This window comes from Primulina eburnea, chromosome 2 (genome assembly GCF_022965805.1).
Source record: "Primulina eburnea isolate SZY01 chromosome 2, ASM2296580v1, whole genome shotgun sequence".
NCBI classification, from domain to species: domain Eukaryota; kingdom Viridiplantae; phylum Streptophyta; class Magnoliopsida; order Lamiales; family Gesneriaceae; genus Primulina; species Primulina eburnea.
This window is the reverse complement of record NC_133102.1, coordinates 41,115,609-41,143,584: the sequence shown is the minus strand read 5'-3', so window position 1 is coordinate 41,143,584 and position 27,976 is coordinate 41,115,609. Positions and strand designations below refer to the sequence as shown.

The following is a 27,976-nucleotide window of genomic DNA, read 5'->3' as shown; positions in this document are numbered from 1 at the left end:
GATACAACATTCAGTGCTGTCCTTCATTTAGTCAAAATATCATTGAAGAAATTAAACTTGGTAGCTGACAGACGGAGACAGTTTAAGGAAGACACCCTTTTATGATTTGTTGCAAATGAAAAACAGTTTCCGAAGTTGGAAAATAACAAGTAAACCAAATTTCTTAATTGCAATTGCAAGTAATTGCCCCCATCTTTATACTCACCACTTGACGAAAAAATTGAGCAATCTACCCAGAGAAAAGGTAACTGGCGAATCGGCAGTGGGAGTACTGTGGACAAAGGGCGAAGGAAGCACCACATTCCACATGGGAAATATGATAAGTGTAACAAATTCGAGGCTTCGTAGAATATGGTTCACGTCAAAGAAATCAAAACCAGATGATGATCAGATAGAAACTACAGCATTGAGCATGGTACAAAATTAACATTAACAACACGAAAATGGTATCGACTCAATGGCATCATAATCTTTTCACTAAATCACGCTAGAGAAAAGAATGAAAAAACTCAGTTTCTATATGTAGTAGAAAATCTGATGCATAATGGGACAAAAAGGAGATCTCAGCATAAGTGCATATAGTAGTCGAAGCAGTGTGGTGCGTGTACTAATACCGCACGATGTCCTGGAGGCAATCATAGAAATGTGAAATGTTGATTTTTTCTTTCCCAGAATAAATGCTTTCAGCACCTCCACCATGTTCACCCTGAGCAGCCATTTCGACGAGCATAAAGAGCTTCTTGAGAGGCATCTAGAACACAATGAAATAAAATTAATTATACGTGTTATCAGTTTTCTTCTTTAATCTGCAGTCTTTCTCAACACATACCATAAATTTAGACTGGCTAAGTGTGTTACAACCATCTCCTCGTGCGATGAAATTTGTGAGAGAATGGAGGCAGTTATTAACGTGAGTTCAAGATTATACGATGAATTTACATTTTTATGGACTCTCAATCCGTTCAATTTATAGAGAATAAAATCTAGTTTACTAAAAAGAGAGATTTGGAATGATGAAATAGTTATCCCAAGTGTTTCTTACAAAATATAGCAGTAAATACATGGATAAATACTTACATCATTCAATGCTTCTGCAGCAGAATCAATATCATCGCTTGAAAAAACGTTAAGTTGCTGTAACACCTGTAAGGAAGTAAAAGATTAATAAACAGTTCTCATGCTCGCTGTGATACCTGCAAGCTAATCTACAATCAATAAACCATTCTTTCCAAGAAAAATAAGTGTACATTAAGTCATCAACACAAAACTGAGTGTTGAAACAAAATTTAAAATTAAATGTCGAGCATTTCCCAACTCTCCAAATCAAACTTTATTAAAAATAACATAAAAACTGAGAGAGGCTCCTGCTGATAAATATACCTTTTTGGCATCTTCTGACTTGAGAGTTGGAACATTGAAGGTGACAGAGAATGCATCTCGAATACCAACCAATTCCAAGAAATTGACTTCACTTGTGGTCCCAATGACCAGGATTTTTTTCCCCTAAGAAATTAAGCAGTAGGATAAAATCATGTCTGAAACAACAGCATAAGCAGAGTTCCAGAACACTACGTATTATAATAGTAGAGAGAAGCACAAATTAACTAAAATTTCCAAGAGGAACGACAAGAGGAATTTAATGCCAAAAAATACTCTAGAAGAACAGGTTGATTTGAAAATATTAATGGCTGTGATTTAGACCAAAATTTGAAACATATTGTTCTACATTTAAAGTGTTGTAGCTCTAGAAGTTGCTGAGATTTTTAAAAGTTTCTATAATTGTCACTTGTCCTAGGATGTCAAAAAATTTAGTCAAACCCAATACAACATTGTACAAGCTTCGCTTTATTATCAAGAAAATATATGAGAATCTATATTCGAGGTCAGTGTTAACATCGGAATTAAACAATCTTGCACAGGTTTGAATTGGTGTGGAAATGAGTTAAACCTCGAATGCCTTGACATTTCTCATATTGTTTTATCATATTGTTGCTGATAGTACGAAGCTTTAGCCAATGAACAGAGATGACTTGTGAGCATGACCAGCTTGGCACCAAGTAGAGCTATTTTCAGCTTGCTTGGATCCTCTAAACATAAACTATCTAAATGTTACAAAAACTAGTTTTTCACTAAACTTAACATTCTACATACATCAACAAATTACAGAATATATTTCTTGAAAAAAAATATACAAAATAAATAGATTAAATATTTTCAAAGATTAATCTAGTCGAGTTCTAGGCCAAAGAGACTCGATGTTTGAAGGGTCGAAGAACTATATATGACGATTGACACCTCGATTAAAAACTCAACCGCGCCTAAATTAAAAAATTAACGAGATCCCGCCTTCAAAAATATTAACGGCTAGATTTTCGCTCATCTGGTTTGCAATCCCACTAAAGATGCATGACAACTATCACAACATTCTCAAACATGTTAAATAACTAAGATCAAATTCGATGAACCTCATTTATTACTTTCGCAAACATCATCAAAATACCTTTGGTGGAAGCCGCTTCAGGAGTACCAACAATGTCTGAGATATTAGATTTGAAAATCGGGGCCCAATTGGAACATACTCCAAAAGCCTAGAAAAACAAATATATATTAGATGAATTCATGGATGATGCTAAATTAACCAACATAATTCATCTCCAAATCAGCAGTGCTACCTTTCAATATCATCAAGGATTATAATGCTTAATGGTGACTTATAAGCATCTTCAAAAACCTATAAAAAAAAGATAGACAAGAAACTCCTTAAGCTTCTGCAGAGTAAAAGAGTAAAAATTTCTCCCTGAAGATTAAGAAAGAGGGATAGGTTTGAACTAAATGATGTGGTAGACTTCCAGTGCTTTCCAATGTACAACTACAAGTTGGAGATCAAAAGTTAGGTTATGGCATCGGACCTTAACAATCTGAGCACATTTTGTGGGTTCACTGAGTCCAATCATCGTTTCAGCAGATATCTAACAATTTATAGAGATGGAGAAAATGCTTAATGAGAGGATTAGATAATTAAATTGATTTCTCATACATACAGGGAAAAATAAATCCCTTACAATTTTGACATAGGGGAAATCACTTTCAATGCCAATTGTTGATGCCATTGCAGTCTTACCACTGTCAAAGACGAGGGAGATTTAGTGGAGTGATCATTTAGAATAATTTTAATATGACACTCGATTACCTGCCACTGGGACCTTCAAGAAGGCAAGTAACAAGCGGGCTTCCTTGACTAACTTTAACTTGTTCTGCTAATAGCATAGTTCTTCGATAAATGTGATCGTGACGGTCGCCACATTCAATTATGCCATTGAGTCTGAAAGAAGCATAGGTTGATTATTGAATTTCAGAAATAAACAGTTGTGATCATCCATGGTTGACTAAAGATAAAAGGCACCTAGTCAGTGTAGGTCAGAAACTGACAGTGTTTGTGTGTGTGCTTGCTTTATGTAGGAGTAACTATTAGAATGTTGTACATGGTATATTTTTGTTTCAATAATTATGGGAATAAATTAATATGTGCAATGTGATAAGAACGCACTTGGCAAAGCAGGAAACTGAGCAAATAAGTTATGGAAATTTTGTTTGACAGAGAAGGAAAAGGAAGAGTTCATTGATTTAAGGGGAGGAGAGCAAATGAACAAATCTTTACCTATATCAATAAAAAACATATCCTACATCATATGTGGCTCAAGCAGATTACATGCAGAGAAGAGATTTTGATCCTCTGCCTTTTCTAAACCGTGTTTGTAAAAGATAATTACTTCTTTCCTTTTTCAGATTATCTATCCCCACTTCTGAGTAATCTTTTTCATTTGTACTATACCAATTACCATTGGACATAAATTGATACCATAAAACTACAAATGACATGTCATTGGCAGATAATAGAAAAGATGCACATATCTTTTAGCATGAAACTTTGGATCTATTTTAGGATAAACCAATTTGGGATAAATGATGGTTATAATTTAAAGTCCCAACACAAGTTCAGAACAGTGGAAAACTCCAACCAAAAATGAAAGTTCTCAAGAGCTCTAGCTTTAAGCTACTGGCTAGATAACAAATGTCAATAGCCACTAAAACATTCATAGCAGCCCACAGGCTAAAGCAGAGTCCATACTAAATAAGAGCAAATGCCGGACAACTGAAAGTGCAAAGAAAACACGACAGAAACACCAAGCCAGTCATCCCACCCAATTAAAACAGGATCATGCATGGCCCTTCCTTCCATAGCACAACCAAATTGTTATATCATACTCTGCTTGAAAATGCCAACCTAAAGCTTTCATGAAGATTAAAACTCATAAACTTGATAAAAACATTAATCGAAGTTCCACCAAACCCAAGACAAACTCATATTTGATCACATTTAACACCCCATGTTTGAGATCCTAATCAGTTCAAAGTACAGTTTCTCATAAAAATCCTTCTGTAGGTGAATATTCATACCTGCAGCGTTCAAGATCATCAGTGGAAGCTCCAAATGCTGGAATGACTTCTCGAAGGGCATTCAAAAAATCATCCATGGTGACTCTTATACTTTCTTCGTCCACTGGTTTGGTAAGATCGTCCATACTTAGTTGCCTATTCAGAGCATATGATACAGCACTTTTTACAACACCCTCAAGCTCTGCTCCACTATAATTTTTTGTCCTAGCGGCTGCATATAAGAGGAGAAAATTTATCGTTAAAATTCTATAAACCTGGGATGCTATCTATTCCTTTCAAACATTAAAGTCATGCATTAAGTGAAATTATATCTTCACATATTCTTCTTTCTTTTAATGAAGCCCCCCACCCCCAAAAAAAAAAAAACTCACCACCGTGCCAATTAATTATGTGCATTGAAATCTAAAACTTAGACAAAGAGGTGTGATCAATATCAAAGAACAGGTCAATTAAATGCATGAATCAAACATAAAATTAAACATCCCAAAGTATGCCATATCTGACAGAAAGATTCTCTCCTTATAGATCATACACTTCACCTTATAGAACAAAACTCTTTTTAAGTTCAACTGCGCAAGGTTCACAAGTACTGTGTGCTTTCTTATTTCAATAATAGCATACGGCATACCATTTCCAAAGGAAAGAGTTCAGTAAGCAACTTGACTCGCCCAGAAAACTCTAAAAATATATCTCATGAGACAGAGACAGAGAGCAGCAGCAGCAGCAATCTTAGCAAATAAATAGCCATCTAAGAATACAATTCTGAACTCAAGAGGGAGAAACAAACTTGCAAGAACGTAGAGCATAAACTTTTCAAATTTGAGTTGCTGACTTCATAAAATGGAAACCAAAAGTAAGACAACGGACGCTGTAAAAGGGAAATGAACAAATGATATACCAAGTTCTTGCAAGTTCACATCTGAACTAAGAAATGAACTTTCTTTCATCTTGTTTGTGTGAATCTGAAGGATTTGTAGACGACCATTTTCATCAGGAAGGCTAATCTCCACTTGGACTTCCAAACGCCCTGGCCTGATACCCAGAAAATAAAAAACACGAAAAAGAATAGGTATCATAGTATAAAGCATGAACATGTTGTCACAATCTGGCAAGACTTAATCAAATAATAAAGTTACGCATAAAGAGGATTTTATATGGTTAAAACCTGCAGAAACAAAACAAAATAGACAACATAATTCACCTCAAAAGAGCTTCATCGAGTAAATCTTTCCTGTTTGTCATTCCAATGAGTAACACATTATTCAGGGATTCGACACCATCTATCTACACAATACGTAACCATGAATGAATCAATTCCGACTACTTTTAACTTTGTAAAAATTTCCAATTCACCATTAACCAAAACCACAAAATACCTTGGTCAAGAGTTGGTTAACAATACTATCATGAACTCCAGTACCATCTCTTGTTGAACCTCTAGACTGAAAATTCAAAACCAAGAGTCATAACTGAAACGAGATTAAGCTTGAACCAGCACAAGTATTCACGATCAGCTCCCACATGGTTTGACATTACATAGAAACATGCACACACCACCAATATCTCTAATATGTCTGTTAATTATATCCAACACTGAATGTCAATGGAACAATTAAGATTTTCAATAAACAATTCATATAAGAAAAGGAAGTAGCTATAGACTCTATCTCAGCTTGAAAAGTCTATTACCAAATCCCCTTCACATCATTATATTAAATTATGATTAAAAAAATGTATGTACTCGGACTTTTTTTAATAGGTAGTCAGACCATTTTAGTGCTATTCACAACTCACCGACTCTTCCCCTGTATAGTCATGCAAACACACCTTACAATGATGGCTACATGGAGGAGAGATGCAGCTGATAGAAGCAAAGCGGGAAAACATGAAAATCGAAGAAGAAAAGAAGTAAATAAATAAAAATTATCGTATCTCAGTTTGGGATGTTGAATAAGGGTTCCGCTGAACAACCCTAATGCCAATAAAGAAAGATCTCATTATGGTTGTCCTTAACTTTATTTTGGTTTCGTGGGGCCTGGATCTTGGTAGGGAAGACAAGTTGACTTTGTACCCACATAAAACACCTATCCAGTAACATGGCCAATCGAACGAAAGACATACTGAACTTCCACAAAGCAGTACAAATGAATGATAATAACTGAAGTATATCATAAACTCTTGTCATTCTCCAAATGCCACAAAAAGAAAAAATAATCAGAAATTTCAGACATGGGCAGCAGCAAAGAAAAGCTGTCTAAAACTTTTCAAGTCACTTACCTTACAAATAGCATCAATTTCATCAAAAATTATGACATGTAAATCGCTCTGATCACCTGAAAATATGAAAAGAAAGCGACTGTGACCAGAGGAACAAGTGAGAATTACCGACTTTGGCCCTTAAAAGCACAATACCTTTGGTTCTTTGATCTTGTTCGGCATCAGCAAATAGATCTCTCACATTCTTCTCAGTTTCACCGACAAATTTGCTCAACACTTCAGGTCCATTCACAATCTATGATTTCCAAATCATCAATTAAATTTAGAAATATCAGAACACTTGTTAGTGGCCAGCTAATAGATTATGTAGCAGCAGCACAGATCTAACATCCGCCCGCACAGAGTAATTCGAGGATGTCTTATCAGTTCCTATAATGTGCTATAAATAGACAGCCACAAAATCATAATAACAAACCAGAGGTAGAAATGACTCGTCACATGGAATACAAAATTCTCAGCAAACTGAATACATCGTGATAGAAAACCAGAAGAACCAAAGGGCTCACTACATCTTAAATCACTCTTCAAAAAAGAATGTAAGTAGATGATAGAAAGCAAGGATGTAAAAGTTCTGTAATATATGATATATCTATGAAAGCTTAACTGGACAGAACGAGTAAATTTTGAGCATCATCACATAGACACACACATACAGAAGTCATGCATGGACACATGTTCAAATGTCAAGTTCATTCCATTATATAGTTTGAGCCACACGAAGATAACAAAAATTTGAGAGATATGGAATCATGTTCCCATGTTTCCATTCAAGAAAGTAAAAACATTTTACTTTCTTCTCGTCCTTTGTATCTCTCACAAATATTTAGAATTTATTTTGTCAAAACAATATAGCAAAAACACCATTCATTTGCAAGTTTCTTTCCATCATAACATGTCTAGAAATACTTCATGTGTATACCTTTGGTTCTTTCCCATTCAAAACCTTTCCAATCTGTCGAGCCATTAAAGTCTTCCCAGTACCAGGAGGCCCATAGAGCAGCATTCCCTTGACGTGCTTGATACCCAGTCTAAAAGAAAGAGTATTATTAATGGTTATATCGACATAAACAGAATCTTCTAATGCCAGGTAGTCGAAAAATCAAAACAATATAGAAGACAAGCATACTTAGAAGTCACGTGCGAAGGGAAAACCCTTGAGGCAAAAGCTCTTCTGAATATATCAGCAAACTCTGCACTCAAGCCACCGATACCTAATGATTGAAGATTGAACTCCTTATGCTTAAAGATGTTGCTGCTTGCAGCTTCACGCTGATTGACAATCTGCAATGCATAAGAAAATATGTTAACTTATTGGCCATTCTACCTCGATGCCAACAATTCCAGTATACATCATTTGAAATATATCACACACACACATATAACCATATTTTTCTCAAAAGCTAAAAATGTAACCTTTATCCCACTGGAATTTGGTGCTTCAAAGATAATGTATGTATCAGCTGATATAATTCCTCTTTCAATACTATTAGACTTCTCTAGCCCCTCCACAGCAGCTTGATTGACAGTGAAAATATATCCAATGCCATGGTATTCAAATGTTACTCGTTGCCCAGTTGTCATAATCTGCAAAAAAGGGGAATAGTTTTCCCTATTACTAACAAGTAAGAGCCATATAATAAACCCATTTGATTTCTAGACCAATGGAGTAAGATCTATGCATATTTAAAGTATTTATATAAAATCAACAGTTCTCCCTTTCCTCTCCAAATAAAAAATATGCAAACCCTCCGTAATTATGTCATGAGATTGTCCACTCGGTGAAAGGAAAATATCCATGATCAATTCCGTAACAAATTTAATAGCTTCGATATTGTACATCCATTTTAGTTCATTGTTTTGGGTAGTATAAGATTCTTTCAACTCAACGGGATCAAATAAAATACCTTGAAAAACATCAGGACTATCAAAAGTAGCATGACAACATATAGAACCGAAGACAAGATATATAGATCTTACTTGGTTGATAAATCTCTTCCGAATCTGCTGTGACATAAGAACAGCATCCACCTGCAAGGTTATATAATTAGTTAATACGTTAATCAGAAGCATACTTGCTTACGCACATAAACCTTTATAGGAAACAAATTCATGATAAATGTACTTCATAATAGAAGGATGGAAATCAATAAATGAGATAAGAACAAGAGAACAAACCTGTTCATCTTTAGCCCCTTTCTTCACAAACTCCAGTTCCAGTGTAAGCAATGCAAGATTGAAATTTTCAGGAGGTATATATCTATACATTTTAAACCACATGGTCAGGAAAAACCTAAGGTTCAAAGAGAAACAGATGCAATGATTAAAGTGGCATCACAGAATCTAAAAACATTATACCTGCATATAGATATTGAATCCCCAGTGGAAACTTTTGCATGTCTCCGCTGAATGGCATTGAGAGCAATATGGCCGCTAGGTATGGAATCATGGCCAGTATATCGTAGTTAAGGTAACCCAAATGCATGTTATTGAACCCCGAGTCCCTCAGATATAATAAAAGCAATAGAAGTAAAGATAGCAGTTCTAGCAAATTAACAGCATAGTAATTGTAGTGTTGGTGATGAATCATTCTACAAGAAGGAATAGTAGCAGCAAACAGCAAAAGGAATGGTAATAATGGGATGAGTAGTAGAAATTCCTACAAAAAGAAGGGACATCGCTAATAACCACCCACAGCTATTTAACAGCAATCCTCAATTTCACACACAGCCATACAGCAAATACAACCAAAATGTGGGACATTTTTAAAAAGTGTTTCAACATTTAGGTTTAACGAGCACTTCTCTCACACACCAAATAAAAACAGCTAAATGACGAGGCTACTATCAAATCCAATACACTATTCAATAATTTGATAAACGGTCCTCATGAGTAACCGCAAATAAAAAAAATGTAAACTTTAGAATGACGAAAAAGTGAAGTAACAAACATCAGGGCCAAGTCATCCAACCTCATTGAATCCTCGTTAAAAATTGACATAAGGGATGCATACCTTACAGGAGACAGAGCAGGAAAGTGAAACTCACTTTTTAAGGATCCAAAAACTCGAGATTTTTTTTAAAAAAGACGGCCAATTGAAGATAACATAATTTTACTGGTGGTACTACACACTCAGCAGTTATCTGTTTCATCAACATCACATCGGATAAACCTGAAGCTTTGACACAAAAGCTAAACACAGATGGGCTAAAATTCTTACCCCAACATCACTACTCAATAACATCATCAAAAAATTAAAAAAAAAATCGTCAATCTTGACATGAAGCGGTACAAAGGATATGCTACAGTGAGGACGACAACATCGCCGATCAAAGCAAAGGCGAGCCTGGATCCAGGCACGATGAAATTGCGTAGATCGGAGGGAGAACAATAGGCGAGATTGCTATAGGCGAGATCTTTCCCCGGCGTGTTGGTCACGATCATCTTTCCTGACATAGCTTTGCTTCAGAAATCAATTTTGTTTCCCAGAATGTTCTGTCGACGATGGGGAATGAAAACGTGTTCAGATGTGTGGGATTCTATTTTTGCCGGTTCTTATTAATAGGGTGCACCGAGTCGAGCTCGGTCGATGTTAATTTTGCAGGCTTGAGCTCGATTCGAACTCTCGAATAATAAATTTCAAGCTCGAGTTCGAGTTCGAGTTCGAGTTCGTTTGAACATGAAAATATTAGTATCATAATTTTAGGTTGTATTTGGATGTTTGAGTGAATTCGGACCCCAAATCTATTGTATCAATTTGCTTTAAAATTAGAATGATATGTATGTTTTTTTTGCTTTGATTTCAAATTCATTCGTCAACCTATTCATTTCAAATCAATTGTATTTCAAATATCATGAATCCAAAATACATCAATCCAAAATCAAAATTAAAGTTTAAATTTTATATTTATATGGACAAAAATATCCTTAAATTAGACAAAAAATTGTGTGAGACGATATCACAGATCGTATGTTATGAGACAGATCTCTTATGTATATCATCCGCGAAAAAATATTACTTTTAATGCTAAGACTGTGTTTGGTTGCCTTGATTAGGTGTTTTATTTTTTTTAACCCACCTAATCTCATGTTTGGTACGTTTTTTTATTTAACTAAGTCAATCCTCCATATGAATGATTAAATTATATTAGGTGGGTTAAAATAATCATTCCTTACCCCCTAGGATTATTTATTTCATTCTTAATCCATCTTATTTTTCCAATTTTACTATTCTCCTAAATCCAAACCCACAACCACTTCCTTCCACCGACCGCCGGACAGCAACCCCCGCCCTTCGTCGGCGACTAACGGTGGCCTCGACCGCCGCCGCCCATCTGCCACCGTCGGTAGCCTCCGACAATCGCCGCCGCCAACCGCCTGCCACCGTCGCGACTACCTGCCACCGCAGCCAACCACCCCCTCCTCATGTCGACCGCCACCACCGCGGGCAACCACACGCCGGCCGAACACCGCAGAAGTGGAAGGACAATTTTGTCAATTCATCAAAAGATTATTAATTATTTCATTTTTAACCATCATACCAAACATAATATTATTTTATCATTATATGTTATGTTTCTACTTCAATCATTTTTTTTTATCATTTCTCTCTTAATCATTTCATTATTTTATCCTCCAATCAAACGTAGTCTAAGAGTATTACTTTCTACTGTGAATATCGTTGGGTTGACCGGTCTAACAGATAGAGATTCGTGACATCGTCTCACAAGAAACCTACTCCTTAAATTATACATTTTAACCAAAAAATAATAATATATAATTACTCGAACAAATCATTATTTATTCGATTGAAAACAATTAAAAATCAAACTCGACTTAAAGCTCGATCAAATCAAAATGGAGTCAAGTTTTAATTCAATGGCTCATGAAGTACTCTGAACTAATGGGATTGAAAAGTAAATACCTCTAAATTCTAGCAAGATTTTTCTTTCTGTTCTTTCTTTTCCAAACCTCAAAAGTTTCATATTTACTATGTAGTCCTCGCCTTATATTTTTCGGTAAAGTTGATGAAGTGTTAGTTTTCTCATTTCTGCAACTATATATTTTTAAAATTTTATTTTAGAGGGTGTTTGGTTAAATTTATTAAAAACAATTTATACGTAATTATACGATTCTATAAGTTGTATAATCTTATCTAAAAATAAATCGTTAATGTGTTTGAATAAACTTATTTTAAATAACTTTAAGTTATTAATGTGGTTGATATTGTAAGATATTTTTATTGTCAAAATTATTAAAACAATATACTATTATTTTATTTTTATAATTTAGAAGAAACTGATGTTCTTTAGATCAATTTTAAATAATAAATGTTTTGATATTATATTTGTTCAATTAAATGTAATAAAAAAGAGTTTGTTAAAATTTAAGAATTTATCAAAATTTGTGGATAATATAGTGACAGTTTAAGAAAATATGCAAATATATCTTGGATAAGTAAAATTTAAAAGAAGATATTTTTCGAAAAAAACCAAGACAAAAACTTTTTAAAAAAACAACTTATAAGCTCTCAAACGACTTATTTTTACTGCTCATAAGTTGTATACAAAATAAATTATTTAACAAGATTTAATAGTTTGTAAGTTGTATTTACGGAGGCTTTATGTTTCTATTAAATGTTTTCACTGCCACAGAACATTTTTATGAATGCACAAAAATCAGTGTTTAAAAATGATCTGTTCTGTCTGCAAAACTTCATGTACACCCATTTTTGAAAAAACTGAAGGAAAAAAGTTACAAAAAAAATGCCATTAAATAAAATCCTTAAAAAAAAAACCGGCATCGGTTAAAACCGTCGAACTATACCGAAAACCGGAACTAATTACACGGTTCAGTTAAAACCAAAATTACTTCGATTTAACTGAATTTCTCCTAATTTCTATTTTTCGATTATTATTTATTTATTTATTATTAATAAAAAATTATTTTAAAAATTAAAAAAGAAAATTTGGCTCGGTTAACCGATCTAAAAACCGAACCAAATCGAAAATGGAAAATCCCAAAAAACTAAAAATCGAACCGAATTAATAGTTCAATTATCAATTCAAATTGAAATTTCAGTTTCGGTTCGAGCGGTTAACTTAACCATATGAACACCCCTAATTATAAACGTTAATCATGGATAATAAATAAAACCAAAATAATAACTCCAATCTTTGAGAATTAGACTGAAACAAGAAAATTCGATAATTACACATGATGAAAGAAACAAATCAAAGAGACACGTTGGGCACAACACTCCCATTATATACAGATTTCTCATACAAAATTCGTCTCATGTGTGATACAGATTTCTTATCCAATCTTATCTGTGAAAAAATATTATTTTTTATTTCAAAAATATCATTTTTAATATTAAATATAGACCTGTCGACTCATCTCATTGATATAGATCGAAGAAATAAACACTTTGCTTTGGTCGTCTCTCTCATCTTCCACGAAAACCGAAATCAAGCCATTTTTAGTTTTTTACCCACACCCACAATCCACATACTCTTGGCATGCTTCTGCTAACTTTATAATCTAAAAACAAACCAAGCTTCACCAACAAATCAAGAAACCCACATGGATTTGGGCATTCTTGAATTCATCAACTTTATACCAACTAATTAAATTTGGCATTATTTTCATGTCAAATACCACAATTTTTTGCTGCATCATCTTCTACATATCTAATGATTATTTCTTCTTTGTAAAGGTTGCTGTTTATTTTCTAATGGATTCTTGGATTCAAGAACTTCGTTTTCCTCATCTAAGTATCCCTATAACCATAGACAGTATCGATTCGGTCTCGCCTATCACAGAATCTAACCCAAACACCACACTTTACCTCTCAAATCTTGATGACATGATCGGAGTCCGAGTTTTCACTCCAACAGTGTACTTTTATCGAGCGACCGGGTCGAAACATCATCAAGAGTCTGTCATGCAGGTGCTCAAAGATTCTCTTAGTCGCGTGCTGGTGCCTTATTACCCTTTCTCGGGTAGATTAAGAGAGACAGAGAATGGGAAGCTCGAGGTGTTTTTCGGACCCAATCAAGGTGCGCTTCTGGTCGAGGCGCATTCTGATGTGGCCTTAGAAGATCTTGGAGATTTGACAGTGCCAAATCCAGCTTGGATAAAGTTGATTTACAAGTTCCCAAATGAAGAACAATACAAAGTTATCGACATGCCGTTGCTAATAGCTCAAGTCACTAAATTCACTTGTGGTGGCTTCAGTCTCGGCCTGAGAATCTGCCATTGCCTCTGTGATGGCCTCGGAGCAATGCAGTTTATGAAAGCATGGGCTGAGACCGTAAAAGCCGGCTGTTTGGTTGTTAATCCGAAGCCAACTTGGGGCCGAGAAACCTTCCGGCCTCGCGATCCACCAGCCATCGAATTCCCGCATGCCGAATTCAAGAAACTAGAAGATGGATCAAGCTTAACAAGAAGTCTCTGGGAAGTGAAGCCTGTTCAAAAATGCTACCGAATAACTCACGAATACCAGGCCCGTTTAAAGAGATCAGCGCAACTATATGGAGCAGATTTCTCATGTTCCACCTTTGATGCAATGGCAGCTCATGTGTGGAAATCTTGGGTAAAAGCTCTGGACGTCACGCCCCTAGACTACGAGCTCCGCCTCACGTTTTCCATCAACACCCGCCACAAGATCAAGAACCCACCTTTGAAAGATGGGTTTTACGGCAATGCACTATGCGTGGCGTGTGCTACGAGCACTGTGGAGAGACTGATCCACGGGAGCCTAAACGAGACAGCCCGGTTGGTTAACTCAGTGAGACTAGGCATCTCTGAGAGATATGTGAGATCGACTATTGATTATGTGGAACTGAACAGGCCTAAGAGGCTGGAATTTGGTGGGAAATTGAGTATAACTCAGTGGACTAGATTTTGCATATATGAATCTGGTGATTTCGGATGGGGGAGACCGGTTTACGCCGGCCCGATAGACCTTACTCCGACGCCACAGGTTTGTTTATTTCTGCCGGAAGGAGGAGGATCTGAAGCTGGTGGAGCTATGGTGCTCTGCATTTGCTTGCCTGAATATGCATGTTGCAGATTTAAAGAGTTGTTGAGTCTCAAACCAGGAACCGGACCACAAACCTAACGGACCATATATTATTAATACGAGGATAATAATTAATAAATATCAACATCATAATATTTTTCAACCCTACTCGCTATCTTTGGTTTTTTTTTTTGAGAAAATTTAGTCATAATTTTTTTTTTCTAACGTGACACTGATATGACACTAGCACGACGTTAATGTGACACTAACGTGTATATTATCTTGACACTAGCACGACGTTAATGTGACACTAACATGTATATTGTCTATCAATACTATCAACGAAAAAAGACTAAAATTATCAAATTAAAATTAAAAGATACATGATTAAATCTGAAATATGATAACATAGATTACAAAAACACGAATAAACAAATTTATATAACCAAAATACAATTTTCCTTTATCTTTCTTATTAAGAATTTATCAAACCCTCGTATCATTTCTTTATTTGTAATTATATTATTCATAACTTAAAAGTTGTTTCATTTAAAGCTGCGTTTCTTATCTATTATAAGATTCGAATTTCACGACTTTAGACTTGGGAATATGGGAAGTGTCATACTAAAGTTAATTTTACATTATATGTTATAAAACATAGAAAAAAAAAACTATTCAAGATTTAAATATTTACAAAAACACATTTTTATGTGTGATTAATTTCCAATCAATTATTATAAATTTGGTCATCTTGCATGGCATGAATGCCTCCACATATATTAAACTTGTATATTTTTCATTTTTGATCTTGTTGTTACTTGTTTCTCAATTTATGATTTTAGTTCCATTAATTTATATTTTCTTGTTGTTTATCAGAGCGATGACGTAGCGCTAAAAAATGATGACATGACACTGAAAAATGATGTTGTGTCACAAAAATTGCTGATGTGTCTAATATCATGTCAGTATTCTGTTGAAAATGACTAAAAATGACAAGAACAAAAATTAGTGAACTAAGAATATGAGTTGAGCAATAACATGACAAAAAATGAAGATTAGATCTCATGTGAGACCGTCTCACGGATCTTAATCCGTGAGACGGGTCAACCCTACTCATATTCAAAATAAAAAGTAATACTCTTAGCATAAAAAGTAATACTTTTTCATGGATGACCCAAATAAGAGATCCGTCTCACAAATACGACCCGTGAGATCGTCTCACATAAGTTTTTGTCAAAAATGAAACACATTTAAGTTACACTACAAAAAAAAACTATTATTTAATTGTAGCTAATTAATATTTTTTTAGGTTAGTTCGTCGTTATTTTTACCACGATTTTAAAAAACAGTGGTGATTTGTCCACGAATCCAATTTAACGACGGTTTTGTTTTTTCCATGTTTTTTGTAAAATCGTGGGCAAATCACCATAGTTTTTGAAAATCATAGTAAAAATAGCAACAAATTAACCTAAACAAAATATTAATTACAAACAAGAAAAAAAATTAATCTGTGCAAAATAATTTCATTTATTTAATCTGGACAAAATAATTTTCCAAAATGATATAAAAGTAGACAATAAAATATTAATTTGACTAGAAAATGAAAAAAAAATCATAAAAAATTTGTCTGACCAAAGTTGGTTTATAAAATTTATTTCCTGATTGCAATATCAATATAGAGATGCTATGCTAATTATTAAATCCTGATATTTGCCTTTTTCACAACATTAACAAACTTTTCTAGTGAATCTGTTCGCTTTCATTTCTTTTATTCGTGCTCGAATTTTGGTGGAAAGCAAAGCTAACACTTCTTTACAAAAACCATCCTCTGGGTACCTGCTGTCAGTGCATAACCCTGATCTACCTCCTTTCACACCGAGGCTTGGGGCGGCCGGCTCTGTGTGGAGCCCTCGGGGGTGGGGTTCACTCTTTCTCATATTATTATTATTTTTAATTTGATCAAATAATACTAAACAATTAACACGAAATTATTTTTAATTTAGAAAAGTGGTTTGGTTTAAAAGAGAAATTTTGTTTAGGTTTTTTTCTATGTAAAATATGGAGGACTTGAGGAGATTTTTAGTAGAGTAAGAAGGGTAATTATGAAATTAAATATTTTGATGTCTTCTAAGTTAGATACTCTAAGAATCTCGTACTTAATAATATAGTATAGAAGTATAGAAGTGTAGATTCCTATTATTGGTATTTAAAAAATTGTTTTTTTTTATTTTATTTTTTTATAAATCTCTCTCTTATCAATAATATTTTATACTCACATATTGTTATATATACGAAAAATGATTTATAAATATAAGGAAAATATATATTTTTTTATTAAATAAGTATTTTAATAATTAAAAAAAAACATTCATAGAAGAAAACTGAAATAAAGTCACCGAAATAAATTAAGTTTTTAAAATTAAAAAAATTCGATAATCATAAGAAAAATAAATAATTTACATAAATATTTTAAATGATTTCAAAATAATTTTTTCAATTGTATGTTAAATTGGGATCAGGATCCCCTACTGTGGCATCCCCACAGTAGGGGATGCTTTGCACACATTTTTTTTAAAAAAGCTTATATATTTTTTTAAAAAAGTTTTTTGGATTTTTTGTTTTAATTTTTTTTACTCTCATTCAAATTTTTTATTTTTAAATATTTTTTTGCTCCTTTTAAAATATATTATAATTCTTTTTTTCTATTTTTGATTCTTTTTTTGACATTTAAATTTTAGTTCTTTTCGCATGCTTGATTCGTTCATTTTCATCGATACTCGAACAAGATTAAAAATTTGTGATTTGTTTTCATCATCAAACAATTCTACCAAAAAACATCGAATTTTCATTAATGTGGTAAACACTTGGTTCTACCAATAAGAAAGAAGGAAAAAATAATAATATATTTTAAAAGGAGCAAAAAATATTTAAAAATAAAAAATTTGAATGAGAGTAAAAAAAAATAAAACAAAAAATCCAAAATTTTTTTTAAAAAAAATATAAAAGCTTTTTTTAAAAAAATGTGTGCACAGGATCCCCTACTGTGGGGATGCCACAGTAGGGGATCCTGATCCGTTAAATTGTGCGTGAATTAAATATATTGTTTTTTATTTATAAAATGACATTTTAATTAGTTTTGAAAAGCGTTATTTTGTTCATATAACTATAATCTAATAAAATCTTTTCATTTTTGTTAACGAGAAATTTTTTCCTCCATTAGTTTTTTTTTTATTTATTGATAATCATTCTATATAAAATAATCACATTTTCATTATAAATTTTTTAAAACTATCAATAATCATTTTTTTAAAAATAAAATAAAAACCAAATATGTATTTCCATAGTTGACAATTTGCAATATTTTGAAGTAACCAATTCCAAAATTGTCAAGCACATGAGTCGTGCATGATTCACCATACAAGAAAATGAGTGAGTCTCATGTGAGACCGTCTCACGGATCTTAATCTGTGAGACGGGTCAACCCTACCCATATTCACAATAAAAAGTAATACTCTTAGCATAAAAAATAATACTTTTTCATGGATAACCCAAATAAAAGATCCGTCTCACAAATAAGACCCGGGAGACCGTCTCACACAAGTTTTTGCCCAAGAAAATAGGTTCATAACCTTCAACTCCCATGCACGATTCACGTCTCTGAATTCTGGTTTTTGTTCCTTTCGAAATCTGCAGAATCCAAGAATCATCACACACGTAGAAGTTAAATCGAGAAAATCCGAGAACAAACAGATTCAGTAAAATCTTGAAACAGAAGCTGGAGAAATCTGAAGTTTTTTTGGGGGGTTTTTGTTTTTCATCAACACTTGGGAGTTGCTAAAAAATCGAGAGAAATGGCCACACTAATGCGGGTTCTTGCTCTGAGTTTTCTCCTGTTTTCGACCATATTTTGGGATAAAAGGCATGTTTCTGCCATGGAATTAAGGGTTCCAAATCGTTCCATTTCATCGACGGTTACTGCAATGTATTTGCTGGGAGACTCCTCAGTTGATTGCGGAGAAAATACCCCGTTTTACAGTATTTTACACCAGAACTTGTCCATGTATCCGTGCAATGGCTCTGATTCAAGTCTTGTTCCTCAGCTTCTTGGTAAATCTGATCCTTTTCTTATGCATTTACACACAATGGGTTCAAGAAATTTGTGAAAAGATACGAATTTTCTTAGTTATATTGCTCTATGATTCCACTGAATTGTAATGGGTTTTCTTGATCTTGGTTGGTTCGGTTATGATTTCACGGATAGCTGCATTGTACATGTAAATTCGAATAATCTGGTCACCTTTTAGGTGTAGTCGATGAAATGAGTGAGACTGGTGACTAATCATCTGCGGCTCTTCATTTTTACCAAATATAGTAACATGAGATCCAAGAATGTCGAATCTACTAATCGAGTATTACCATTTTACGCATCTTTCTCATGTTTGTATCAAAATCGTTCCTTAGTGCAGCTAATAAGATGGGATTGCAAAGTGCCAAACCATTCTACAGTCAGAATGGCACGATTTATGGGCTTTTAGGTGGAGTGAACTTTGGATCAGCGCAAGCAACTATTCTTTCCCCACGTAGCCGAAGCTACCAATCCCTTAACCAGCAGCTACGCCAAGCATTCGAAACAATTCAGCTTTTACAGCTTCACCTTGGTGAGGAACCGGCCAAACATTTTGTCGAGTCTTCCTTGTTCTATCTATCATTCGGAAAAGATGATTTCATCGAATACTTCGTTGATAACAAGTCTAGTTTTAATATCAAATACAATGGGACAGAATTTAGTCGGATTTTAGTTCGTCAGATGACAAATGCTGTGAGAAATCTTTATGCCAGTAATGTAAGGAAGATGATCTGCTCTGGAATTCTACCTTTGGGGTGTGCACCGCGTATACTACTGAAACATGATAATTCTAATTCCTCGAGTAGCAAGGTAAGGGGTTGTATCGATGAGGTTAACTTGATGATCTTGGAATATAACAGAAAGCTGGAGGAAGAAATCGTAGCCATTAATGCAGAGTTGCCTGATGCACATATTATCTTCTGTGATGTTTACCGAGCAATGATGGAGTTCATTGACAATCCTAAGCCTTATGGTACAATCAAACTTTCTTCTTCAATTCTCGGAACAATCACACATTTTGGGACTTCTTAGTTCAGAATCGTCTTGCCTACACATGATCGATGTTTTCATATTCAGTTACATTTAATTGTTCGTGTACTATCTTGTATGCCAGCAATAATAAAGCTTAAAAAGATTTGATTTACATTGTTATATCATTTGGTACAATGGCAGATGATTAATTGTTCCTTCATGTATTTCTGATTGGTGAAACTTTTGCAGGGATTGAGGATGTGAACAATGCGTGCTGCGGATTAGGCAAATACGGTGGCATGAGTGGATGCATCTCCACAGACATGGCCTGCCAACGGGCTTCAACTCATGTCTGGTGGGACTTATACAACCCTACAACCACCATCAACTCGTTGATAGCTGATTCAGCCTGGTCTGGCCATCCATTATCTGCCATTAGCCGCCCCATTACAGTCCAAGAACTCGTCTCAAACAGTGAAAAACCTATAAAACTTTGTACTTGATTGTATTCCTTTTTTATTTGCAAAAACTAGTGTGAGTAGAAATGTGCTAATTCGTTCGACAAGTTGAAGATAGATAATCATTACGTAATTGCCTTTTGAGAACTTTATTGAAGCCTTGAATGAGGCATAGAATCAAAGCATAAATGTTGTACAGTAGCAGTGGATAGAATATGAAGAGAAAGTAGATAAATGATAGGTGAAGAAATCGGTCGCCGTGGATACATTTTGTGATCAAATTTTAGAAGAAAGGTGTTAATAAAAGTATTGCTAGTCCGACCAGGAAATCTAGTTTTGGACCTCCGTTATTCTGATTTCCAGGAGTTGAGCTTGCTGGTGGCGAAGGGCCTTTCGCAAAATAATAGTATGTTACTTAAGCAAATCAGGAAGAAATTTTGTATGATCTAAATGGAATTCTCGAAACATTTGTTTCTTCAAAAAAAAGAAGAAGATAGATGTGAAAATGTACCTGCACAAGCACTGAGTGGTGGGGTGTTAACACGACAAACAGAAGGCAGCATAATGGCCTTATTTTTGTCGATCGAGATTCCCAGTTTATCGGGGTTCGAAAGCAACTCACACAGACAAATTGGTCGAGTATCCACCAGATGTGATAGCTCGGGGCAGCAGCCAGAATCTGGCTCGGTCACACCGCTACCCGGGGTGACATAAGAGAGACAATCAGACATGTTGACTATATATGAGAAGCAATCCAAAGATGGAGAAGGAGCCATTATCACTGGTGCAGGGGCCGAGGATTGGGCATTTATGCATGGAAGTAGCCGTGCTGCCGCCAAGAACAGGGCGGCGATTACTAGTGGATAGGTGGTGGTTTTGGCCTTGTGCATGCTTCGTGTTGGCATCATTCTTGGACGACTTTGAAAAGTTGGGGGAGGGCCGTGTTTTAGTTTGAGAAAATATTGGATTTTTCTCGATGCTAAGTAGTAGCAAGTAGCAGCCTCTTCTTGTAGCATATTAATTGAATTTGCGAAGTGTCACCGAAAAATTTCCTAAAGGGTGTCATTTGTGTAGCCTTAGTTAGGATATGATATAATATATGAACACAAGAGAAACAAAAATTTATTTCAAATATTGCATATGTATATGGCTCGTAAAGATTTATGAATAGATCTCTTGCGAATAAAAAGTAAACTCTAAGCATAAAAAGTAATATTTTTTCATGTATGATCCAAATAAGAGATCCGCCTCACAAAATACGACCCGTAAGACCGTCTAATACAAGTTTTTGTCAAGATTTATTATCGATGAATAGTTATCGCGTGTATCGATTCCAAGAAGCTTGAAAAAAAGTTACCCTAGCTAGTATACCAAATTGAAGAAGCTCCTTGTTTGGAAAAAGTGATATATAGCATCCGAGTTTCTATCATACAATAAGTACAACATATTTTTTCGATCAATCTTTCGCGAATCAAAAATGTACATTTCAATTTTCAAGTTTGAATTTATTCATTTGTAATAAATGTTCTCCATTTGGCATTTTTCTTTTCGGGGTTATAACCTCCATTAGAAAGGAGAATTTGCAAGTTGATAAAATTTGTAGGCGAATTTAAATTCAAGCAACAGTTGACATTATAAAATTGTAAAAAAATAATAATTTATTTGTACATAATTGGGCAAAACTTGTTTAGGTGGGAATTGAATTTGTTTACGCCACCCTAGCTCTCTACGAAACGATATTTTAATCAGTGACTTATTTTGGTGAAATTTCCTTCTTTCGCGCATGTAAAAGGGTGTTCAAACTTCGGATAAAACCGAAAAAACCGAACACTAAACCGAACTGAAAACCGAATTTTATAATTCGAATATAAATGTTAAAACCGAAATTATTTTGGTTCGGTTTCGGATTATAAATGTCAAAACCGAACCGACCGAAAAAACCGAAATTTAATTAAATTAATAATGTTATTTTTATTTTATATTAAATATTGAGATGATATTAGTGAATAAAGAATTATTTTGAATAATACTTAGTTGATTGTTGTTTATGTAATTCATTTGTACTTTATATTTAAATATTTTACTAAGAAATCATTTAAAAAGATAACATATTATATTTTATATTATATTTATTTTATTAATTTAAATAATTGTATCAAAACCGAAATAACCGACCGAAATAACCGAACCATTTCGGTAGAAAACCGAACCGAAGAAAAATGGTTCGGATATCGGATTATATATTTGTAAAACCGAAAACCGGAAAAATCGAATTAAAAAATCGAAGACCGAACCGACCGATAAACACAACCACTATCATATATCGGATTATAGTGTGCATTTTATAATTTTCAACGTCAGAATAGGTCAGAATTTTAATTTTAAAAAACGATTTTTTTATAAATAAAAGTAAAAAAAATTAATTAAATATATATTGCAACTATTGCTAAATATTGTTAAATTAATTATTATGAATATTTTATTGCATATAAGTATGCTCGAGGCACTACATCTACTTTGTTCAACCTATTTATTGAGTTGGTTAAAGGTCCTTTTAAGATAATCAAATGTGGGGAAATAATATATCTGCATTACAATAAATAATGAATGAGGAAATATTTTATTTCATTTTCCTTTCTTTTTCTTCTTCTTCTTCTTCTTCTTCTTCTTCTTCTTCTTCTTCTTCTTTTTTTTTTTTTTTTTGAAAAAAATGGGTTTTAGAAATTTAAAATATTTTATATATATTTTCTCTTAACATCATGTGAATTTTTTATATCAAAATGTAATAGCCACTTATGAAACAATAGAGATCCAAGAAAGTAATGACATGCATATGAAATTTAGATTTGGCAAATTATATAAATGGTTCCTGGTAAGTAAAAGAAAATTATTTTTCGATTTTCGGTAAATATTATAATATATCAACTCGTATGTTAATAACTTTTTTTATGATATGAAAATCCGTAATCGTTACGCTTTGGTATGTGCTAAGTAAATTGTCGAACTAACGCAATAGCATGCATGTATGTTAATAACTTGATCACGTAAATATTATCCTGCAGTGTATGAACATTAATGAGGCATTTTTAGTTTATTGTTTCTAGGTTTGCTAACGAGATACAATGAAAATAGGCGATTGATATAGAATGTGCAAATGCCATTTTTTTTTCATTTTCTGCAGCCAGTAATCTAATGATGCCAACTGACTTTTATGTCAACTTTTTTATATTTATGGGTCCTATATTTTGGAAAAAAAATGTTTTATTGACATATTTTTAATAAATTGTACGACTGAAGGTGTCAATGTGTTTTACAATATAGTTAATAGTAACGATTTAAATAAAATCTTTTAAATTGTACAACAACTCAAACATCACGTATATTTATATATCTATATCTATATACATTTATATATTTATATTCTAGGCAAAAACTTGTATGAGTCGGATCTTTTATTTGAGTTATCCATGAAAAAATATTACTTTTTATGCTAAGAGTATTATTTTTTATTGTGAATATCGGTAGGGTTGACTTGTCTCACATATAAAGATTCGTGAAAACCGTCTCACAAAAGACCTACTATATGTTCTATATACATACATATAAATACTAGTTGAATTGCGATTTTACATTAATACTTTTGTCTCCTCCGAGTATTTTATTTGTTTATATTTATTTATATCTATGTACATATAAATACAAATATCTATATCTATGTGTAAAAAAATATCATATTAAAATAAATTAAATATTTATATTTACTAATTTAAATAAAGCAACTAAATTTTTTGTTAGATCAGGAGATTAATTAGAGGATATAAATAAACAACTACAGTAAATTCTCAAATTTAATCTGTTTTGGTTAACAACGCTGAATTGTAACTTTTTTTAGTAGGTTTCAGTCAACCAACAACAAAGAACTTGTGCGGAAATACGCTCATTGATTTTTTTTTTAGCAATAAAATCGGTAAGGCTCAAAGAATATTTAGGCTAATAAAACTGAAGTAATATGCACAAAACAAATGTTTATAGATATTCGAATATTAAACATTCATACTGTCCTCTTCTTTCTTTTCAAAAAGAATTTAATTAAAAAACTTTGGCGATTACAGATAATTTACAACGATCCACTTCAGCAAGACTTGTCTGTGGCCTACTGAAACTCTTGGTTATTCTCACAATTTAAACAATATGATCATTAAAACTTTCACTATCAGTTACATGATTTTTGGAACGAAATATATTTAGCATAATTAATCTTCAATGATCTGATAATCACTTAAGAACATGTTTCAAAGTATGCTTGATTAGTTGAGCTCTGAAAGCTTAAATTACGCAATAAGATTTAGATCAATGTTAATGTTCGAGAAAAAGAGTGAAAAGTTAACACGGTTGATCTATTTATAGATATACATCCAATGATTTTTGAATCGGATAGGCATTCCATATATATTCCATATATAATAATCGTTATTCCACGTCATCGTCTTTTTTGAAAAAAATATACACTCTAATAGTGTGGGGACCCGGACGCTAATCATCTTCTTAATCTTCTTTTGGGATTTAATTATCAGTTCTGATAAACAGGGTCTAAAAATTTTTCTTTTTAAAATATAAATGCGGAAGGTAATGGAATCTAAATAATATACATCTCAGTATAAAATACATTTCAGTATAAAAGGACAATACTGTACAACAGTCTTTCCACTAATCTAGGTTTCAGTTACTAATTTCAAGTACTAAACCAAATCTACAGTAAGTCCGGAATCACCACGCTAACTCGTCTTATCTCATCATCTTCTTGACCCTGATCCAGCCCCACCTGTTGTCATGCACACATACAAAACAAGACAACAGCCGGATAACTCCGGTGAGAATAAATCCCAGTATAAAACATGGTAAGCATGTATAGAAACAATCTAACTCCTCAAGCATGCTATCATGATCATATTCAAAAATACTAGATTTCATAATCTATGAAATCAAATCAAAATAAGCAGGCAACTCAATTCAGATAAACATGCAATTTAAATCAAATCACATAAACATGCTGTCATAACTGAAAGCAATAAACATGGGTTTCATAGTCTATGAAACCACATCCATAAACGCATGCAGTTCTAGTCAAATCATGTCTAGACTCGACTCAACTATCAGTCTAGGGATCTCGGGGTGAATAAGACGTCACTGTCTGTCACCTACCCTCCCAATCGGGGTGACGTACGTCTTATTCCTAGACTTCGGTCATATCTGTATCGAATAATCTACAATAGGACGGTGTCTGTCCCTATGTAACGATACTCCGAACGTCTAGAAGTCTGACTGTTTCTGTCAAACTTTCCTATCTCAAATGCAATGCATAACCATCTGTAAACAAAGCATAAATATCTTAAAATGCAATGCATAACAATCTGTAAACAAAACATAATATAAACAATAAAGCTAGTATGTGATTTTTTGCTGGGAAACTCAAATAGGATCTTATTTGAGTTGTGTCTTCCCGAATATCACATGAATTATACCTTTTTCTTCCCTGTCTGACGAAGACGATGACCTGTATTCAACTCTGTCCATATCAAATCTGAAATGACAATATCGAATCAATGAATAACTCAATATACAATCTGTTCTGATCAATACTCAATTCAGTATACAATCTGATCAATGTCTGAACAAGATACAATCTGAGTCATATCAATAATATCACAATCTAATCGAAATCGTATCTGAATCTGATCAATCTAAATCAACTGATGTTTTGACGGCATAACAACACAATCTGAATAACCCCGTCAATCTGAGCATCACAAATATAATACCAGAACTCATAATCTCAATATCGGTATATTCAAAATCAATAATATACAATTCTGATATCAAAATCTCAGTCAATATCTTTCGAAAATCATAACAGTTACAGAAACAATCTGTTCTTTAATCTGACTTCAATTTTATACTGTCCATGGTAGCAGAAATGCTATATCTGAATCACATGCAATTCTAGCAACATCATAAATTCAAATCTTGTCTAAACGTAACAAAACTTACGTCCAGTTTTAGCCTGCGTTGATAGAAACACAGTACTGAAGTCGGATTCTAATTCGGACAGATGGATTTTGCAGAAACCACAAATCTACAAATGAAAAGGCGTAAGGATTTCTTGGAGGAAATCCTCGGCTCTTGCTAATAGCTTCTGAAGGAAACAAAATGTTTATATATATCAACTTGCATGAAATTGAAACGTGGCTAATTTTCCATGTTTACAAGCGGCGCTCGAGCGGTTAAAAATTACCGCCCGGGCGCCGAACCTTCTGCCCGGGTACTCATCTCACCATCCCTTGGCGCTCGGGCGGTCAAAAACTACCGCTCGGGCGCCAACAGTTCTGTACCAAATTCTTGGCTAACCATGCCACGACGCCCGGCCTCGTCATTTGAGTTCTTATAACCTCAATCATGTCAATAATCAACGTCTGATTATAATGATTAAATTTCGGGCATTACAAATAGTGTGTATGTAATCTGACATTTTAACGGATTGAAAAATTGTCATGGTACGAAAGATATTAATTCTGATCTTGCCAACTAGGCTCTGATTCTGCAAGAGAATGTTATGTAAAACTTCAGAGTATGTCCGTTGAATTGCTTGACTAATTCAATCTGAAATGTCATTCAATATTTCTTGTGAATCAGTGGCTTCTTTATGATATTTAGCTATGCTTTGAAGATCAGTTAAGCTTTAATATCAGTTAGGTGTGAAAAACATTTACACTGGAAGATTCAGTTTTTCCTTATGAATTCAGTCTGGCTAGACTCTTATTAAATGTTCATGTAAGTCAGCAGTCTTTTTTATTAAATCGCCAAAACTTAATGGATCCAACAATTTCTTCTTTTTTTGGTGATTGACAAAATATGCACGATATGTCTGAAAAATTGAAGTCATATAATAATCAAAAGAGATCGAAGAAATACAAAAAAACTCATGTTAAAACTTCTGGTAAACTGATTATCTCTTGTGATGTCCTCTATAAGATCTAAAAATGCTTGCTTGATTACGGGGGAAATGGAAGAATATTACCATGGACTTTGTGACAGAGCTCCCGATCACGACTTGTGAATATAATGTCATTTGGGTGATAGTTGATAGGCGCACTAAATCAGCTCATTTTCTACCGATCAATTTTCACCATGACTCAATACACAGAGCTGTACACCAGAGAGATAGTCAGACTGCATGAGATTTTCCAATGTCCATCGTGTCAGACAGGGATCTGAGGTTCACGTCTGCGTTCTAGAAGAGTTTGCATTAAGCTGCTATTCAGTAATGCCTTCCATACTCAGACCTACGGGCAGTCAGAGAGGGTGTTTCAGATTCTGGATGACCTACTCAGAGCTTACATGATCGACTTCTAGGGCAGCTGGGAGCCGAAGTTACCTCTTGTGGAATTCATGTACAACAATAACTACTAGGCATCGATCGGTATGGCTACATATGAGGCATTGTACGAGAAAAAGTGTAGGTCGCCAGTGTATTGGGACGAGGTAATAGAGATGGCAAAATTGGGTCCAGATATTGTCAGGTAGACCGCAGAGTTGGTAGTCAGAATTCGGGACAGGATGAGGACCGCTCAGAGCCGTCAGAAGAGTTATGCATATCAGCGGCTC

General features: G+C 33.9%; 4 protein-coding genes across 4 annotated transcripts; 2 read left to right on the top strand and 2 right to left on the bottom strand.

Moving 5' to 3' along the window:
- Window positions 1-406: 406 nt before the first annotated feature.
- LOC140823215 (vesicle-fusing ATPase) lies at window positions 407-10,273 on the bottom strand. The gene is made up of 21 exons (XM_073184425.1): window positions 10,035-10,273; window positions 9,091-9,187; window positions 8,911-8,992; window positions 8,713-8,763; window positions 8,149-8,319; window positions 7,862-8,016; window positions 7,655-7,763; window positions 6,871-6,970; window positions 6,736-6,791; window positions 5,835-5,900; window positions 5,660-5,742; window positions 5,357-5,490; window positions 4,459-4,669; window positions 3,191-3,322; window positions 3,063-3,123; window positions 2,910-2,969; window positions 2,673-2,731; window positions 2,501-2,588; window positions 1,381-1,503; window positions 1,078-1,143; window positions 407-751 (listed from the first exon to the last, which is right to left on the bottom strand). Exons 1-21 carry the CDS (start codon window positions 10,186-10,188, stop codon window positions 608-610), a joined length of 2,202 nt encoding a protein of 733 aa, XP_073040526.1. The 5' UTR covers window positions 10,189-10,273; the 3' UTR covers window positions 407-607.
- Window positions 10,274-13,247: 2,974 nt separating this feature from the next.
- LOC140824713 (fatty alcohol:caffeoyl-CoA acyltransferase) lies at window positions 13,248-14,881 on the top strand. Its single transcript, XM_073186258.1, has one exon. It carries the CDS (start codon window positions 13,382-13,384, stop codon window positions 14,855-14,857), a length of 1,476 nt encoding a protein of 491 aa, XP_073042359.1. The 5' UTR covers window positions 13,248-13,381; the 3' UTR covers window positions 14,858-14,881.
- Window positions 14,882-18,135: 3,254 nt separating this feature from the next.
- On the top strand, window positions 18,136-20,359 carry LOC140824322 (GDSL esterase/lipase At1g71250-like). Its single transcript, XM_073185923.1, has 4 exons — window positions 18,136-18,187; window positions 18,379-18,865; window positions 19,225-19,857; window positions 20,106-20,359. Exons 2-4 carry the CDS (start codon window positions 18,610-18,612, stop codon window positions 20,357-20,359), a joined length of 1,143 nt encoding a protein of 380 aa, XP_073042024.1. The 5' UTR covers window positions 18,136-18,187; window positions 18,379-18,609.
- A 238-nt stretch (window positions 20,360-20,597) lies between these two features.
- LOC140824321 (non-specific lipid transfer protein GPI-anchored 11-like) lies at window positions 20,598-21,090 on the bottom strand. The gene is made up of 2 exons (XM_073185922.1): window positions 20,826-21,090; window positions 20,598-20,704 (listed from the first exon to the last, which is right to left on the bottom strand). The coding sequence occupies exons 1-2, from the start codon at window positions 21,088-21,090 to the stop codon at window positions 20,598-20,600; spliced, it is 372 nt and encodes a 123-aa protein (XP_073042023.1).
- Between the last annotated feature and the right edge of the window lie 6,886 nt (window positions 21,091-27,976).

Coding starts and splice junctions, on each gene's coding strand:
- LOC140824322 (XM_073185923.1), top strand. CDS start 18,610: ATGGCCACACTAATGCGGGTTCTTGCTCTGAGTTTTCTCCTGTTTTCG. Junction 18,866..19,224: donor TCTTGTTCCTCAGCTTCTTG/GTAAATCTGATC, acceptor TCCTTAGTGCAG/CTAATAAGATGGGATTGCAA. Junction 19,858..20,105: donor TGACAATCCTAAGCCTTATG/GTACAATCAAAC, acceptor AAACTTTTGCAG/GGATTGAGGATGTGAACAAT.
- LOC140824321 (XM_073185922.1), bottom strand. CDS start 21,090: ATGGCTCCTTCTCCATCTTTGGATTGCTTCTCATATATAGTCAACATG. Junction 20,705..20,825: donor ACCACTCAGTGCTTGTGCAG/GTACATTTTCAC, acceptor ATTTTGCGAAAG/GCCCTTCGCCACCAGCAAGC.
- LOC140823215 (XM_073184425.1), bottom strand. CDS start 10,188: ATGTCAGGAAAGATGATCGTGACCAACACGCCGGGGAAAGATCTCGCC. Junction 8,993..9,090: donor GATTCAATATCTATATGCAG/GTATAATGTTTT, acceptor TAAAATGTATAG/ATATATACCTCCTGAAAATT. Junction 1,504..2,500: donor TGAAGCGGCTTCCACCAAAG/GTATTTTGATGA, acceptor TTAATTTCTTAG/GGGAAAAAAATCCTGGTCAT.
- LOC140824713 (XM_073186258.1), top strand. CDS start 13,382: ATGTCAAATACCACAATTTTTTGCTGCATCATCTTCTACATATCTAAT.